At 59.6% G+C, this 15910-nt stretch overlaps 2 protein-coding genes across 8 annotated transcripts in view; both read left to right on the top strand.

Moving 5' to 3' along the window:
- Nucleotides 1-6908, top strand: part of CELSR3 (cadherin EGF LAG seven-pass G-type receptor 3) — a 31557-nt gene extending 24649 nt beyond the window's left edge. The window contains exons 28-35 of the mRNA XM_027700948.1: nt 65-191; nt 851-964; nt 1101-1237; nt 1316-1422; nt 2101-2274; nt 2413-2613; nt 2787-3864; nt 4578-6908. Of these exons, the coding sequence (XP_027556749.1) occupies nt 65-191; nt 851-964; nt 1101-1237; nt 1316-1422; nt 2101-2274; nt 2413-2613; nt 2787-3864; nt 4578-4605 (1966 nt within the window). The 3' untranslated portion in view covers nt 4606-6908. The remainder of the gene's footprint in view (nt 1-64; nt 192-850; nt 965-1100; nt 1238-1315; nt 1423-2100; nt 2275-2412; nt 2614-2786; nt 3865-4577) is intronic.
- A 1396-nt stretch (nt 6909-8304) lies between these two features.
- On the top strand, nt 8305-15383 carry SLC26A6 (solute carrier family 26 member 6). Of its 7 annotated transcripts, XM_027700950.1 has the most exons (20): nt 9202-9445; nt 9835-9983; nt 10265-10404; nt 10499-10609; nt 10899-11071; nt 11151-11315; nt 11445-11597; nt 11807-11889; nt 11984-12131; nt 12236-12349; nt 12455-12532; nt 12674-12769; nt 12891-12997; nt 13085-13154; nt 13322-13414; nt 13518-13622; nt 14152-14328; nt 14441-14495; nt 14771-14892; nt 14982-15383. In XM_027700950.1, exons 1-20 carry the CDS (start codon nt 9365-9367, stop codon nt 15003-15005), a joined length of 2244 nt encoding a protein of 747 aa, XP_027556751.1. In that variant the 5' UTR covers nt 9202-9364; the 3' UTR covers nt 15006-15383. The 7 variants fall into 7 exon arrangements, with proteins under 7 accessions (XP_027556755.1, XP_027556750.1, XP_027556757.1 ...); XM_027700956.1 differs by lacking the exon at nt 14982-15383 and having other exon boundaries at nt 9200-9445; nt 14609-14884; XM_027700954.1 differs by lacking the exons at nt 9202-9445; nt 14982-15383 and adding an exon at nt 8305-8411 and having other exon boundaries at nt 9832-9983; nt 14441-14884.
- Nucleotides 15384-15910: the final 527 nt, after the last annotated feature.

Below are 15910 nucleotides of genomic sequence, written 5' to 3' on the forward strand. Positions count from 1 at the left end.
GTACGCACTAACCTCTTGGTGTGTGTCTGTGTGCCTGTCTGTCTGTCTGTCTCTCTCTCTCCAGCATGACGTTACGGAGCTCCTTTGTTCTGCTTCTAGTTATTAGCACTACCTGGCTCTTTGGCCTCTTGGCTGTCAACAACAGTGTCCTGGCTTTCCACTACCTCTACACTGTCCTCTGCAGCCTCCAGGTAACTGCCCAGCCTCTGCTGGGGAGGGCATGGGTCAGCCCAGGAGAGCGTCCCTGTGGTCCCAACAGCCATCTGTGGAGAGTGGGTGGCCTGCGCTGAGCTCCCAGCATCCTGCTGTGCTCCTTGTCCCTTCTGCTGTCACCACTGTGACACTGTGACTGGCAGTGAGTGACTCCTGCCAGTCCTTGCTGCTGTGCCTCTGGTGAGTAGGAGGTGGCTGCAAGGTGTTTGGTTCAGAGGTGACATCCGAGGGATAGCAAGGCCCGTCTTTGGAGGGAAGGTACCTCCATGCTCTCAGAGGGCAGAGCAAGAGAACAGCATGCAGCAGAAGTGTTGGACACCCAAAATCAGACCCGTGGCAGCACCCTGCCAACCTCCTGCTACCACTGTGGCTGGTGTTGCTGCAGGGGACCCTGCCATCTGCTCCTTGGCTACTGCCAGCCAGGAGAACACCCCATCCTTTTCTCTCTCACCCATGGCCACCATGGGTGGTACCTCTGATCAGCTTTGGGGCGTCTTTGGTGCATCCCAGTCCTGGTGGCCATCAGAGCCAATTTGCTGGGCTCCTGAGGAGCCAAGGACTGTCCCTCCACTGGTGCTGTGGGCAAGCAGGTCAACTGGCAATGAGGGGCTGTCTCTCACGGCATCTCTCCCCACAGGGCCTGGCTGTGCTGGTTCTGTTCTGTGTGCTAAATGAGGAGGTGTGGGAGGCCTGGAAGCTGGCCTGCCTCGGCAAGAAAGGGCAGAGCGAGGAGGCCACAAGGAGCACACAGGTGGGTGAGAGCAGAGCAGCCCAGGGCTCTGGGGTCAGGCTGCATGTCTGGGACTGGAGCTGACAGGCATGTCCCCACTTCCTCATGGCAGCTGCCATAGCAACTCCTTAACATACTCTCTCCCTGCCCTGCTCAGGGCCCCAGTGCCTACAACAACACAGCGCTGTTTGAGGAGAGTGGGCTCATCCGCATCACTCTGGGGGCCTCCACAGTCTCCTCGGTGAGCAGCGTGCGCTCTGCCCGCACTCACTCCAGCCAGCGGGCGTACCTCAGGTAGGGAGCGGGGCTCTGGGGGGCCGCAGTGCCCGGGCAGAAGGAGGCTCCTGACCATTTGGGCCTCCTGTATTTCAGAGACAACGTGACGGCACGTCAGGGCTCTGTCCTGGATCACAGCCTGTTGGCTCATGCCGGACCCACGGACATCGACGTGGCCATGTTCCACCGTGATGCTGGGGGAGGTAAGACTCAGCCCTGTGCCTGGATTTGGGGCCAACTCTGTGCATCCCAAATTAACTCCTGGCTTAAGGAAATTCTTCCCAGTGCAGGCTCTGACTATATGGTTACGTCCTCCACCCCATGCTCAGCTGTGACTTCCAAACACTGTGGATAGGAGGGAGAGGCAGCCACTGTGCCATTTAGCACAGCCTCCTCCTGGACAGATGACAAAGGGCATAGCCAAGCCCCAGGGGGCTAGAGGTAGAGAAAGCAAGATAGGGAACACTGGTTGTTGCAGAATCTGTGGGAATACTGGGCTGTCCAGTACAGTACAGACATTTGACTCACTGGAGTGAGACCAGCAGGAGCCACCCTCACAGCTGGGGCATGGGGCAAACAAGCAGAGGCTGAGGGAGGTGGGTTTGCTCAGCCTGGAGGAGGAGGCAGAGGGGATCTTATGGCTGTTTGCAGCTGCCTTACAGGGAGGTGTAGTGAGAGGGAGCCAGGCTCCTCCTGGGTACCTGGTGATAGGGCCAGGGCAGCTGGCACTATCACTGCTGCCGAGGGAAAGGCAGTGAGGGGTAAGTCACTCTCATAAGGGTGGTCAGCTCTAGGGTATTTCCACCTTCCTGGCACTGCCATCAGAAGCCTCTCTCACCTTCATTCCAAACATCTCCCTGACACACACTGTGCTCCTACAGACCAGGACTCGGACTCTGACAGTGACCTGTCTCTGGATGAAGAGCGCAGCCTCTCCATCCCATCCTCAGAGAGTGAGGAGAATGTACGCCTGCGGGGCCGCTTCCAGCGCCAGTTCAAGCGGGCGGCACACAGCGAACGCCTCCTCACTAACCCTGCCAACACCACTCCCAAAGGCAAGTCCCAGGGCTTTGGCAGGGAAAGGGATGAGCTCAGGTCCCTGGGGGACAGGCCACGTCTTGTGATGGCTCAATTGCTGCTCATGGAAATATTCTCTCCCTCTTCCCTGGGGCCTGTTTTGCTGCATCCTTCAGATGTGGACGGCAATGACCTCATGTCGTATTGGCCGGCTCTGGGCGAGTGCGAGGTTCACCCCTGCTCCCTGCAGAAGTGGGGCTCCGAGCGGAAGCTGGGGTTTGACATCAACAAGGATGCAGCCAACAATAATCAGCCAGACCTGGCTTTGACCAGTGGGGATGAGAACTCCCTCACCCAGACCCAACGGCAGAGAAAAGGTAACAGCCTGGAGCAAGTGGGCAAGGGTGGCCTTGCCTGTGTCAGGATGACTTGGCCTGACAGCATCAGATCCATCTGGCTGTGCCCTTGGGGAGGTATGGCTTATCTCCCTGGTTTTCATGCTCTTTTTGCTTTTGCGCAAAGATTTGACTTCTCTTTCTGTCTGGTGCAGGGATTTTGAAGAACCGTCTCCAGTACCCACCAACTCTCCAGGGCCTGCCATCCGTTGGCAGAATGACCAACGAGCTGACGTGGTACAAGACCTCCACACTGGGTCACAGAGCTGTCCCTGCTGCCTCCTACGGCAGGATTTACTCTGGAGCCGGCAGCCTGTCGCAGCCGGCCAGCCGGTACTCCTCACGGGAGCAGCTTGACATGCTGATGAGGAGACAGATGTCCCGGGAGCAGCTGAGCAGACACAACTCAGGAGAGTGCTTGGAAGCTGTGCCCAGTCGGCATGGGTCCAGGGAGGAGCTGGACACTATCCCCAGCAGGCATGGGTCTACTGAACACCTGGAAAGTATCCCAAGCAGACATGCATCTAGGGAAAACTTGGATCTACTCGCTGCTAGGCCCAGTCAGAGAGATCATGGGAACACGCTGCCTCGGAGACAGGGCTCCAGAGACTGCCTTGACACTTTACCCTGCAGATTTGGGTCAAGAGAGCAGCTAGACTGTGGGCCAGTAAGAGAAGTCTCTAGAGAGTGGCTAAACACATTGCCAAGTAGGCAAGTGTCCAGAGACCGAATAGACATGTTACCAAGTCGAGATACTTCTCGAGAGCAATTGGATTTACTTTCTAGAAAACAGCCTTCAAGGGACCTGCTAGCATCAGCTAGACAAGCTTCAAGGGAGCAGCTGGACTTTCTACCCAGAAGATCTAATTCCAGAGAGCCTCTGGACACAGTGCCTAGCAGGCAGCCCTCACAGGACAACCTGGGGAGTCTCTCTCGGAGGCAGCTGTCTAGGGAAAGCCTAGAGCCGCTGTCGAGGAGACACCCTTCTAGGGAGAACCTGGAGGCCATTCCCAGCCGACATCCTTCCACTGAACAGTTAGATATCCTTTCTTCCATCCTTGCTTCTTTTAACTCCTCCGTCCTGTCCTCAGTGCAATCTTCCAGCACGCCTTCAGGCCCCCAGACCACCGCCACCCCCTCTGCCTTGCAGACCTCGACACCCTCCGCAATGTGTCCCTCGACGCCTCGCTCTGCCACCTCCCACAGCATTTCAGAGCTGTCACCAGACTCAGAGTAAGTGTGTTCCTTCCTTCCTCAGCCAGCTCTTGTGCATTCCCCAGCTGATCTTGTGCACTGTCCACCTCCTTGACTTCTTCCCGAAAGGGGTTTGGTTTGGAGGGAGAGGGCTGTGTGAGCCCCCAGGGTGAGCAGCAGGTGTCTCCTGATCCTGAACAGTGACTGGGCAGGGAGAAGCTTCAGGTGTGACAGCTCTGGGTGCTTGCAGTGCAGCATGGGCAGGAACATCTGTGTATGTGAGTCTGCCCACTCTGCCAGAGACAATGGCCCTTGCTTGTGGCCTGTGAGGCTTCGGGGGCAATGCTCTGTGCAGCCAGGCTGGCCTCATGGCTGGTCCCCTTGGTCAATGCTGGCTCTAAGTCCCAGTGAGCAGATGTATGCAAGGGCCAGGCTGGCTGGAGAGGAGGGAGCCCAAATCCTAGGGGAGCTCTGCCTGCCCCAGCCATGTTTCTCCCCAGGGACCCTGTCCCAGTCTGTCATTTCTTCCCCTCCAGCTCTGCTCTCTGCTGGTACTGCTGCTACCACACCATACCCCACCCCACCTCATCCCTCCTTTCCTCTTCCCTGAACTCAGGGACTTGGATACAGTTGTTCCTGCCCTGACGTGGGAGTGAGTCTCTGCCCTGTCCCCATCTGGCCTAGCAGGGGAAGGATGCTGGAGTACAGGGGAGATGCCATGTCTTAATGCTGTTTTTCTTTCCTCTGAGAAGAATAATGAGAAGCGAGGGCCATTCCTGAGGGGCTGAAGTTGTCCAGAAGAGAGATGGAAGAAGCAGAGCCCTTCACCAGGCACTGCCAGCCGAGGTTTGGTGTCCCCAGGGGGCAGGGGCCAGAACTGATGGTGGTCAGAGGCCCAAAACCAACCCTGCCTTCCCCTGCCCTGTGGGCCAAGGGGCCGGCAGCGCACACCACCCACTGCCAGGAGCCTCCAGGCTCTCGACTGCTGCTGTGCTCCCCGTCACCTGCCCGGTGTGACAGGTAGTACTGGGCAAGGGTGGCAACTCCGACCCGCCAGGGCTGAGCTCTTTCTCTGCGAGCTGTTTGTACATGGGGTGTGCGTGTGTGTGCGGAGGGTGGGCAGTGGCAGAGGGACAGAGATGGAGCCCAGGACGTGGGAGCAGGGGAGGGTTTTCTACCTTTTTGTATCTTTGTAATCAGAGAGAAAAGAAATTTCTATGGTTATTTTTACGGATGGTCTGTTCCCAGGACCTGGAGCATTTGTTTCATCAACAGCCCTTTGCCAGCTTCCCTGGGGCTATGAGGACCACAATCCCAGTGGACTGGAGAGGCAGTGCCAGGCAGTCCTTAAGTCTTTGTTGGCACTGCTTTGTCCAAGTCCCATTGCAGGACAGCTGGCCCTGCTGCCCCCCACCCTCCCACTGTGCAGCTCCACACGTGTCTTGCCACCCTCCTGCCTGGTGTCCCTCAGCCCCATGCAGCCAGGCCTCCCTCTGCCCTCCCATGGGACCCTCCCCCTTGGGGCTGCCCCACCTCGGTGAGGGGCTGTGTGCCGGTGAGAGCACAAACGAATGGGGCAGCAAATTCAGGAGTAGGGACCTGCTGGGGAGGAGACAAGCTTTGCTGTGCAGCCCTGTCCTGTACCAGGATGGTCCCAGTCTCATCAATGCTGGTTTCCTCTGTTCAGCAAGGGAGCACTGTGTTTTTACACACTGGGTGTTGTGCTCTTTAACCTGGATGTTACAAAGCAAATCTCTGTTGGTTTGTGGGTCCAGGCAAGGAGCTGGATGACTCTTGTCCTGCTCAGCAGCAGGCTAGGCTGTTCCCAGAGCCAGTGCTCCCTCTGCGGAGGACTAGCATCCGCAGGAGCATGATGTGGCTTCAGTCTCAGGGTCCAGCATTGCCCACAAAAGTTGTATCTAGCTGGATCCCTGGGAACTCTGCATATATCTGCTATCCTCTGACTAGCAGAGGACCCCAGCTCAGAGTGGCCTGGATTTTGGGAGATGGAGATAAACGGCACTTTGCCCTCTCTGGAAAATCAGGTTGCCCTGATGGTGTCTCTGCTCAGCCTGGGGCCTGGCCTGGGGCCTGGCCTGGGGCTCCTACTAGCCCTGCCATGAAGTAACACTCCTTTGTGCCTACCCCAGCCTCGGGCCAGGGCATTTGGCTCAGGGGGCTGGCATGCTCCCTCTCTCCGGCCGAGCGTGGTGCCTCTGCTCGGCCGCCCCGTGGTGCTCTTGGGGCTGTGTGACCCTACGCCCCTTACTGCCTTACTGCCACACTACCATGGCATCTTACTGTAGCCCAGCCCGACATGTTTACAGAAGAGGACTTGTGCTGCTGTCCTCCAGGCCCCTGGGGAAGCAAAGGCCTCTTGGCTACATCCCAGAGTCAGTGGGAAGAGCGCGGAGGGAACAGAAGGGCTGATGACTGGGGGTCCCTTGGCTCCCCGGCACAGCCCCAATGAGGCAGGCTCACTGTTTTCCCAGGGATGAGGACAGCAGGGCCTGCTGACATGTTTACATGCCATTCGGAACCAGTGTGCAGAGGGAAAGCCTGCTGGCCCCACGTGCTGGGAACAGCCAGGCCCCTCCATGCTGCCCATCTTTGCCTTTGGGAACAAGCTCGTTTACATGTTTCTCTCCGGCTGTGCAGTGCCGGCACCAGAGTCTTGGGATTCCCTCCCTGTGGTGCTGTAGGGCCCATGTTTCTGCCAAGTTAGGTATGGGGCTCTTAATGCTGGTGCCAAATGGAGAGCAAGTGACAAGTGCCAAAAAGAAGAGAGCAGCGGAGCTGGTGGCCGTCCCTGCAGACCTGGGCCGGTCAAGAAGCAGGAGTCTACTTCTTGCAGACCAGTCTTTGGCTTGGTCCCTGATTGTAATGCTGTGACCTGGGCTCTGGGGAGCGTCCTCCTTGGGTTTGGGTTTTTTCCTTTGCGGGGTTTGGTTGGGTTTTATTTCCTCTCTTTGTCTCCCGATTCTGTTGGCAGGGAGCGGGGAGATGCCCGTGCCCCCTCTCTGGCTGTGTAAAAGTGTATCATGGAAGCGCCAGATTTGGAAATAAAAGTCTATAAAATGGTGCTGGCCTCTCTGCCATCTCTCCCTGTGCAGTGGATCCATGGATGGGGCAACGAGTGCAGCGCCTGGGCTTGAGGTGATGGTGGGAGGAGGCTTGGGCAGGAGCTCCCGGCCAGCTCGTAGACTGAAGGGGAGTCACCTGGAACAGGGTGAGGTGACCAGGGGACAGGGACTTCAGGTGCTGTCAGTTGCCTGAACTGGGATGTGTCCAGGCCGGTTCACCCAGAGCTGGGATCGGCTGCAGTGGTGGCCAGTGGCCCCAGCACTGCCAGCAGGGCTGTGGTGCCACAGTGGCTGTGGCTAGTCATGGGGCCTGTGCCTGGCAGCAGCTGGCACCCCCAATCAAGGGAAGAAGATCCATTGTCCAAAGGCTGCCTGACCTCAGCGGTGTCAAGCTGGCTACCAGCAAGGAGAAGAAAGTCTGTGGAGGAGAGGCTGAGTGTGATCCTGATGCCCTCCGTCCCTCCCTTCCTGTTGAAGAGGAAAGATCAAAGTGCAGCATTGATCCACAGCACCCTGAGCAAGGGTCGCCATCAATTGTCATCCCTCTGTCCCTCACGGGCTCCATCCTCTAAGCAGCTGGGGGCCAGCTCAGGGTGGCCCTTGGGAGTTGCAGCGGCAGTGCCAGGAGCTGTGGTCCTGTCCTGCAGCCCTTCTTGGGGCTGGTGGGGGGGTAAGGGCCAGGGAGAGCTGGCTGGGGTGGCAAGAGGGAGTCACAGGTAGAGTGGCCAGCCCGGCATGCAGGTCAGGGGCTGGACGCTGGGATGTGGGAAGGAATGGCACGGGTGGGGACAAGGAGCAGCGATAAGGAGGCACTAAATGACACTGGTGCTGTTTGCTTCCGAGCAGGAGTCCTAGGATGGCCTCTGATTCACTCTACTGGGTGAGTGAATAAACAATGAGGAGGCAAGAGTCACATGGTGCCTGTGTCAGCATCAGTGTGCCTTTACCTGGCCACGGTGGGACTGATGGGCATGTGGGTGGACAGCAGGGGCCAGGGATGTGGGAGAGGCTGAGGGAGCAGGCACAGTCCCACTGCCTGAAAGGTGCGTGGCTGCTGTGGGACCTGGGTCATGCTTACCACAGGGAGAGCCAGGGTGGCCATGGGTTACCCTACACCAGGGAGGGGGACGAGTTGCTCTGACTCTGGAAATTGTGGCCCTGGATGTCACCACTTACGCTGCTCTCCAGTCCTATCCCACCACCCAGGGGACCCAGGACTCTTTGATGCCTGGCCCTGCCCACTGCCTTCACCCCACACCCTGGTACCAGTCAGCTATGGGTGCCTGGATTTCCGCGGTCATATCCCTATGGGACTGGGCCAAGCATGACTCAGAAATTTTCTGAAACCAATTCTAGGTCATGATGGAGCCCAGGAAGGAATGAGGGGTTCAGTGGGACTCTAGTGCCTGCTGGGGACCTTTGGAACAAGATAACGGCTGGGTCTGTGCAAATTGTGGGAGAGCGGGGCAGTCCACAGGGCACAGCACACTTCTTCCAAGAAAGGTAAGCAAGGGGCTGTGGAAAATACTGTGGATGCTATGACCTGAGGCTGTGGGTAGCCCTTCTTGTCCTGGGCAGAGCTCCTGCTGCAGGACATGGGGTGGGGAAGGGACACCCATGGGAGCCGTGGGGGCACAGGAGGATGATGGCAGGACCTTGAGCAGTGCCCTGGGGTGGTGAGTGCCCAGCAGCTCTTAGCAGGAGGTCGGCACCAGGATGTGCCCAATGGCAAGAAGACCACTGCTCTGCACCTGGCATGGGTGGTTGGGCATGGCAGCACCCTGGATATGGCTGCAGACCAGGAGCTGAGACTGGAATGGACAGTCCCCCGTATGGGATGGTTCTGGGGGCAGTGGTGACAGTCCTGGGCGTGCCACAGCTGAGGAACTCAGCACACCAGGGCATGGAGGGGAGCGTGGTGGGTGCCATGGGTGCAGCAGTGGGGCTGGGAAGCAGGCAGCTTCTCGGCAGGGCAGGAGGAAGGGCAGGAGGAAGGACAGGAGTCAGGGAGCGGTGTCTCAAAGATCACAGGCTGGCTTTAATAAATAGGAGGAAGCAGAGCGTGCACCTGCCTGCCAGCTCCTGACCAACTTGGGCACAGCAGGTAAGAGTGATAACAGGGGGCAACACAGGGACTCGGGCTGGCAAACCCCAGGCACCCTGTGAGGGGATTTTGGGTCCAGTTGTACCTCAGGACCAGGCAGGCCACCAGCTGGGTGAGCCCAGCAGGATGGTGCAGCTCTCAGCCTGAGCCCTGAGCAAGACCAGGCTGTGGATCTATACGGAGATGCCTCTATCCCACCATCCCAGCCCTGAGAAGGGTGAGACCTCAGCCCAGCCTCCCTCCTCTGACCACAGGCTCATCTCGACTCTGCAGTGCAGTGGTCAGGGGAGGACACTGCCAGAGAGATGGAAAGCTGTGACTTTTGCCGGGGGTTCACATTCCTGCTCCCCTCATGCGCAAAGGGACAAAGTCTGCAGACGGGGCTGTGGGATGGCCAGGGCTCTGCTCGGCAGCTGTGCCCTGCCCTGCTGTGGTACACGGAGGGGAAGGGTGGTTGGCACTGAGGTGGGTCCTGCACGGGCAGGCAGAGGGGGAGCCCCCCTGGGACAGCTCTGCTGGCAGACCCCACCCGTGCATTCCAGTGGGGCAGAGGGGGCTGGTGCGGGGTAGGAGCGGGCAGCACTGATTGCTGAAGCCTCAGCTTCCTCCCTGCCCACCTGCCGTTGTGAGCCACTGCCACTGCTTCAGGACTCCCAAAACTCGGCTCATGCTTATCCTCAGGGCCAATCCTGCCTGCCTGGCCGAGATGGGATGGCTCTGTGTGGCGAATGGAGTTGGAGGAGGGGCTGGGGTGCGGGTAGGGTGCTGGGTGTCCCCAGCTATGGGGATGTAGCTGAGCTGTCCCTGATGTCCCTGCAGTAGACTGGCATGCAGGAAGGTCAGGTGGGCATGGCAGCAGAGATGGCACTGAGCCACCGAGCACCCCGTGAAGTGCTGAGTGAGGCTGAACTGGAGGAGGTGGCGCAGAGGAAACCTCCCACCAAGCCCTCGGTGCGTCTCTGCAAGATCAGGTAGGACCATATGGCCGGGGGGATGTGCCTGGACCTCACCAGGCACTGTACAGCCCAGCCCCACCACCATGGGGAGCCGCAGACCTGGGGATCCTTTCCCCTAAGCTGAAGTACCTATGTCCCTACTTTGTTCTCCTGACTGGAGGGACACCCGGCTCCAGTGGATGGAGCTGGGTGTCCCATGGGACCCATTGCATCTCATGGGGCCCTGTCTACCCCTACTGATGTCCCCAAACTGCTGCACTTGTGCTCAGCCTCAGCTCCTACTCCTTTCTCTCCAGATGCACGGGCTCCGCTGCCAAGTCCCTGCTGTTCCGTTTCCTGCCCTTCCTGTACTGGCTGCCCCGCTACCCAGTCAAGGACTGGCTCCTGGGGGACATTACTTCAGGCTTCAGTGTGGGCATCATGCACCTGCCCCAGGGTGAGTGATGCCCAGGCTTCCAGGGGCTCCCTGTGGGTTGGGGGGGGGACAGGAGTTGGCCCTTCATGACATTTCTCCCTGCTCCACCATCCAGGTCTTGCCTATGCACTGCTGGCTGGGTTGCCACCTGTCACTGGTCTCTACTCTTCCTTTTACCCTGTCTTCCTCTACTTCTTCTTCGGGACATCAAGGCACAACTCTGTGGGTGAGCTGAGGGACCATGTGCATGGACAGCAATGGTGGGGAGGGAGGGAGCGAGGATGAGAGGGACAAGCCTTCATCCATGGCACAGCATTGCCACATGAATGGCTGGGGGGGGCCTTTCTTGCCTTTACTTTGCCCCCTCAAGAAGGTGATTGGCCAAACCAGAGCCAAAGCACCAGGTGGGCTTTGAGCCTCGCCTGAGGGGAAAGGAGCTGACCCCTTAAGAGGTACTCTCAAAGAGGTCCCGGTGCTCACCTTGGGCTCCCTGCCCACACTCTTCCTGTCCCCAGGTCCTTTCGCCGTCATCTCTGTCATGATCGGGAGCTTGACAGAGTCCCTGCTGCCTAGTGAGAACTTCCTGGAGTCCGTCAATGGCACCAATGCCACGGTCAATGAGGCATTGCGGGATGCTGCCAGGGTGGAGCTGGTGGCCACCGTCACTGTCCTGACAGGCATCTTCCAGGTAAGGTGGCCCCAGCCTAGTCTAGCAGAGAACAGGGGGCTGTAAAGCTGTGGATCACTTCTGGTGCCTCTCCTTTCAGGTGGCCCTGGGTCTCCTGCAGTTTGGATTTGTGGTGACCTACCTCTCGGACCCGTTGGTGCGTGGCTACACCACTGCTGCCTCCGTGCATGTCCTTGTCTCCCAGCTCAAGAATGTCTTCGGGGTCTCCGTGGGCGAGCACTCAGGGCCACTTTCATTGTTTGTGGTGAGTGGGGGCTTGCTGCTGCCCAGAACACCCTGAGGGCTCACCTGTGGGGCACATAGAGGCCTCCATAAACCTTCTGGGGGAGGCATCTGATTTCCTGAGCATGTTCCCTCCTTCTGTATCCTTTAGACTGTCATTGAGATCTGCAAGAAGCTGCCACAGACCAACGTGGGCACCCTGGTGACCGCCATCATTGCCATGGTGGCCATCTTCATTGTGAAAGAGCTCAACCACAAGTTTGCTGCCAAGCTGCCCATGCCCATCCCCATCGAGCTTATCACGGTACCCAGAGCTGCCCCAGCTTATTGTGGGGATGCAGCCATGCATATCCCTGTCCCTTCCAGGGAGGGGTGGCGTGGGATGGGGTTCCTTGGCGAGTGCAGCTCCAGGGCACATGTCATGCCCTCCTCTTCCTCCTCCTCCTCCTCCTCCTCCTCCTCCATGGTCCCTGTGCAGAAAGGCCCTGCCTCACTCCAGTCATTCTCCCCCAGATCATTGTCTCCACTGGCATCTCTTACGGCGTCGACCTGAATGACAAGTTTGGCATCTCCGTGGTGGGCACCATCCCCAGCGGGTGAGCAGGGCCAGGTGGCGGCGGGGGCTGGGCAGGGGCACCGTACCACCCACTGCACCCCTGTTTGAGCCACATCTCTCTGTCTTGAACGTAGGTTGAAGCCACCTGTGGTCCCTAATTTCAGCTACTTTGGGCAAGTGGCAGGCAATGCCTTTGCCATTGCCGTGGTCGGCTATGCCATCTGCATCTCCCTGGGCAAGATCTTCGCCCTGAAGCATGGCTACAAAGTGGACAGCAACCAGGTGATGCTCTGAGGTGCAGGGCCCCCGCCCTGGGTGAAAGCCAAGCTTCCTCTTGCAGCCGGAGGAAAGCATGGTGCTGCCCTGCTGCTGCTCTGTCCCTGCAGGAGCTGATCGCGCTGGGCCTCTGCAACTTCCTGGGAGGCTTCTTCCAGTGCTTTGCCATCAGCTGCTCCATGTCGCGGAGCCTGGTACAGGAGACCACAGGTGGCAACAGTCAGGTAGGTCTGGGCAGCACTGCCTCCCTCCGTGGGGCTGGAGCAGGGTCAGGCAGCACAGCGAGCAGTGGGGGCTCACCCCTCACCTCCCGCTCTCCTTCCACACAGGTAGCTGGTGTCATCGCATCCCTGGTCATCCTGGTGACCATCCTGAAGATCGGAGAGCTCTTCTATGACCTGCCCAAGGTACAACTACTTCCATGGCCTCTGTGCCACATCCCACCCCTGTGCCCATCCCATGGCATGGTAGTGTGGCAGCGGAACAGCCAAAGCCCACTCCTAGACCTGCCCTCAGCTTCCTCATAGCTGCAGAGACTTCTCTTTTAGGCCATCTTGGCTGCCATAATCATCATCAACCTCAAGGGCATGTTTAAGCAGTTCAGTGACCTCAGCACGCTCTGGAAATCCAACCGGGTGGACCTGGTAAGGTGCTGAGCAGCCCCAGGGCTGTGCTCCTGTCCCTGGAGAGGGTTTCTCCACCCTCGCTGAGGCTTGTGGGTGCGCAGGGGAGACCGTGCTGCAGCTGACTGTGTCCCCTCTCCAGATGGTCTGGATTGTGACATTTGTGGCCACCCTCCTGCTGAACTTGGACATTGGCCTGGCGGCCTCAGTGGCCTTTGGACTGCTCATGGTCATCTTCCGCACCCAGCTGTGAGTACCCTGGGGCTGGGGTTGATGCTGCATCCCGAGGGCAGGAGAAGCCCGTGGTGACCTCAGCCCCTCGCTGTGTTCCCGCAGCCCCCACTACTCCATTCTGGGGCGCATCTCCAACACTGATGTCTACAGGGATGTGGCGGAATACGAGATGGTAACAGCACTGGGTTGGGGGAAGAGCCACCTGCAATGGGGGGGCGTTCCAATGCACCCCCAGCGGCTGCTCACTGGGGAAAGGAGCTGGGGGCATTTTGGGGAAGAGAGGGAAGGGGAGCAGGTGGCTTCATCCCTGGGGGTAGTACCCTCCCCATCTGCCCCCAGGCACAGGAGGTCCCTGGCGTGAAGATCTTCCGCTCCTCCTGCACACTCTACTTTGCCAATGTGGAGCTGTACGCTGAAGCCTTGAAGAAGAAGGTAGGAGAATCACCAGCCCCCCAGTGCTCCCGGTGTCCCCCTGCCTGCCAACACCAGGATAGCAGTGGGGCAGCTGGGGACACAAAGCTGCGCTGCTTTGCAGAGCGGCATCAATGTGGACCGCCTGATTGAGAAGAAGAAGAAAGCCCTCAAGAAGCTGAAGAAACAACAGAAGAAAGCGGAGAAGGAAAAAGCAAAGATGAAAAAGGTGCTTCCCTGACACAGGGGACTGCTCTGGTGCCACCCAGCATTGCCTCTCTGCCTGGTTCTGGCCCTACTGTCCATGCACTGGTCTGGCTTGGTGGCCCACAGGGTTCCCAGCTCAGTTTGGGGCCAACGGGTGAGAAAGGCACTAGGACTGAACTGGGCCACACCGTCATACCCAAGGTCGGTGGGGAAAGCCAGGCTGTTAATGATTAGGTGGTGAAGCCAGAGAGTCATTAACCTTTTGGCAAGTTAATCAGAATTAAGAGCAAGAGCAAAGGTTGGCCTGGTGCCAGTTAATGAGCCCGGTTCCAGGGAGCAGCACTGGGGAGAGGGGTGGGTCTCGACGCATCTGGAAAGAGCTCCAAAAGTGGGTCAAGGTGTGAGACGGGCACCCACTCCTGGGACCACCCACTGCCCATGCCCTCGTGCAGCCAAAGAGCCTCACCAAGCCACACTGCACTGTAGGGCAGGGTGAGCCCAGGGGGCTCCAGCCTCAGAGCAGTGACACTGGATCTCCTTCCCTCCCCCAGAACATAGAGGATGGTCCAGGCGTGGCAGTGATTGAATTGAGTGCAGGGCAGAGCAGTGCGCCCTCGGAGCCCACCCTGCGCAGCCTGGGGCTGCCCCAGCCCAGCTTCCACGCCATCATCTTGGACTTCAGCTCTGTCAGCTTCGTGGATACCGTCTCCATCAAGATCCTGAAGAATGTAAGGGCCCAGGGCAGCAGGCAGGGCAGCAGCCTCATCAAGGGCGTCTCCAAGGCCCTGTGGGGTGGCCCCCCTCCCTCCTCCTTTGTAAAATATTTTCTGCCATTTGCAGATCTTCAGGGATTTCCGTGACATAGAAGTGGATGTCTTCATTGCCAGCTGCCCGGGTGAGGGGGATCTGCAGAGCCATGAGCCCCTGATGGGCATGGCCACCCCTCCTGCACACAGCTGCAGGCCTGGGGATCCCTCCATGGTGCTCCCATCCCCAGGGTTTCCCCAGGGGATGGGTGCTGCAGGTTGTCCCATGGATCCAATCTGAGCCTGGGTCCCTAGTGCTGATCCCGGTGTTCCCCCGCAACACAAGAGGCGGGAGGCTGCTTTGGGTGGGGGGTGGGGGGCTTAGCTAGGTGCCATCACTTTAGATGCTTCTCCCTCCACACAGGGCCCGTGCTGGCCCAGCTGGAACGGGGCAACTTCTTCAGCTCAACCATCACCAAGCACTCCTTCTTCCCCTCCGTGCACGACGCCGTGGAACACGCCAGCAGGGAGCGGCGGCAGGCCTTGGTGAGCACCCGGCCCCACCATCCCCGTCACGGGTTGGGGGGAACGGAGGGGGCAGCCAAGCCAACCTCTCCCCGTCTTATCCCCCTTAGGCGGACCACAGCACCAGGATGTAGCCCTGCAAGAGGAAGACGTCTCTCCCAGGAGCTGGGTGGGCGAGGAGGATTCTGCCACCCTGATGGCACCAACTCGCCCGCCGCAGGGCTCGAAGGCCCTGCACCCCCACCAGCCCCTCTGGACTCTGACCGCCAGGGTCCTGCCCTGGCTGTGACCCCCTGTGATGGGGCTGCTGCTGGACGGAGCTGCTGCCGGCCCTCCCACCGAGGGGCCGCCTGGTGCCCCCGCTTGGTGACCCACTTGGTGCTCCCGCTCTGCCCCAGCACAGGCCTGTCCCACCGGGCCAGGACGTGGTTTGGGGGGCGGTGGAGGGGCCAAGGGGGTCCTGCTCCCAGCAGTGGGCTGGCACTGCCAATAAAGCCACGTGGTGTTTCTCAGGGTTGGTTTCAATGCCCTTTTCTCAATAACAGCGCTCTTGGGCCAGGCCACCTGGCTGGCCCCCAGCACCGCCCTGCGGGTGGGCTGCCGTGACACCCCGTCTCTGTTCTGCCCCTTCTCCCCGTGACCCCTCCAGGCCCGTGGGGCTGTGGCCGAGGGAGTGGAATGAGCTGGTACCCCCTTTCCCCAGGATCCTCATTGCCAGGACCTCCATTCCCTGTTACCCCTGTCCCCCGGGCCACCATCCCCCAGGATTCCTATCCCTGGGATCCCCATCCCCTGGGACTCCCATTCCCCTGAGGCTCCTATCCCCTGGGACCCCCATCCCCTGAGACTCCCATTCCCCTGGGACCCCCATCCCCTGGGATCCCCATTCCCCGGGACGCCCATTCCCTGCCCGCCCCCCCGCGCCCTCCCGCCACCAGGGGCCGCCACCCGCCACCGGCCTGTACCGCCACTGCCCGCGCAGCCCCGCCCCAGCCGCAGGCCCCGCCCCCCGCGCAGGCGCGGTGCGGTCGGTCTGTCG

Source organism: Neopelma chrysocephalum, unplaced genomic scaffold, assembly GCF_003984885.1.
Source record: "Neopelma chrysocephalum unplaced genomic scaffold, ASM398488v2 Primary Assembly neopelma1_147, whole genome shotgun sequence".
Lineage (NCBI taxonomy): Eukaryota > Metazoa > Chordata > Aves > Passeriformes > Pipridae > Neopelma > Neopelma chrysocephalum.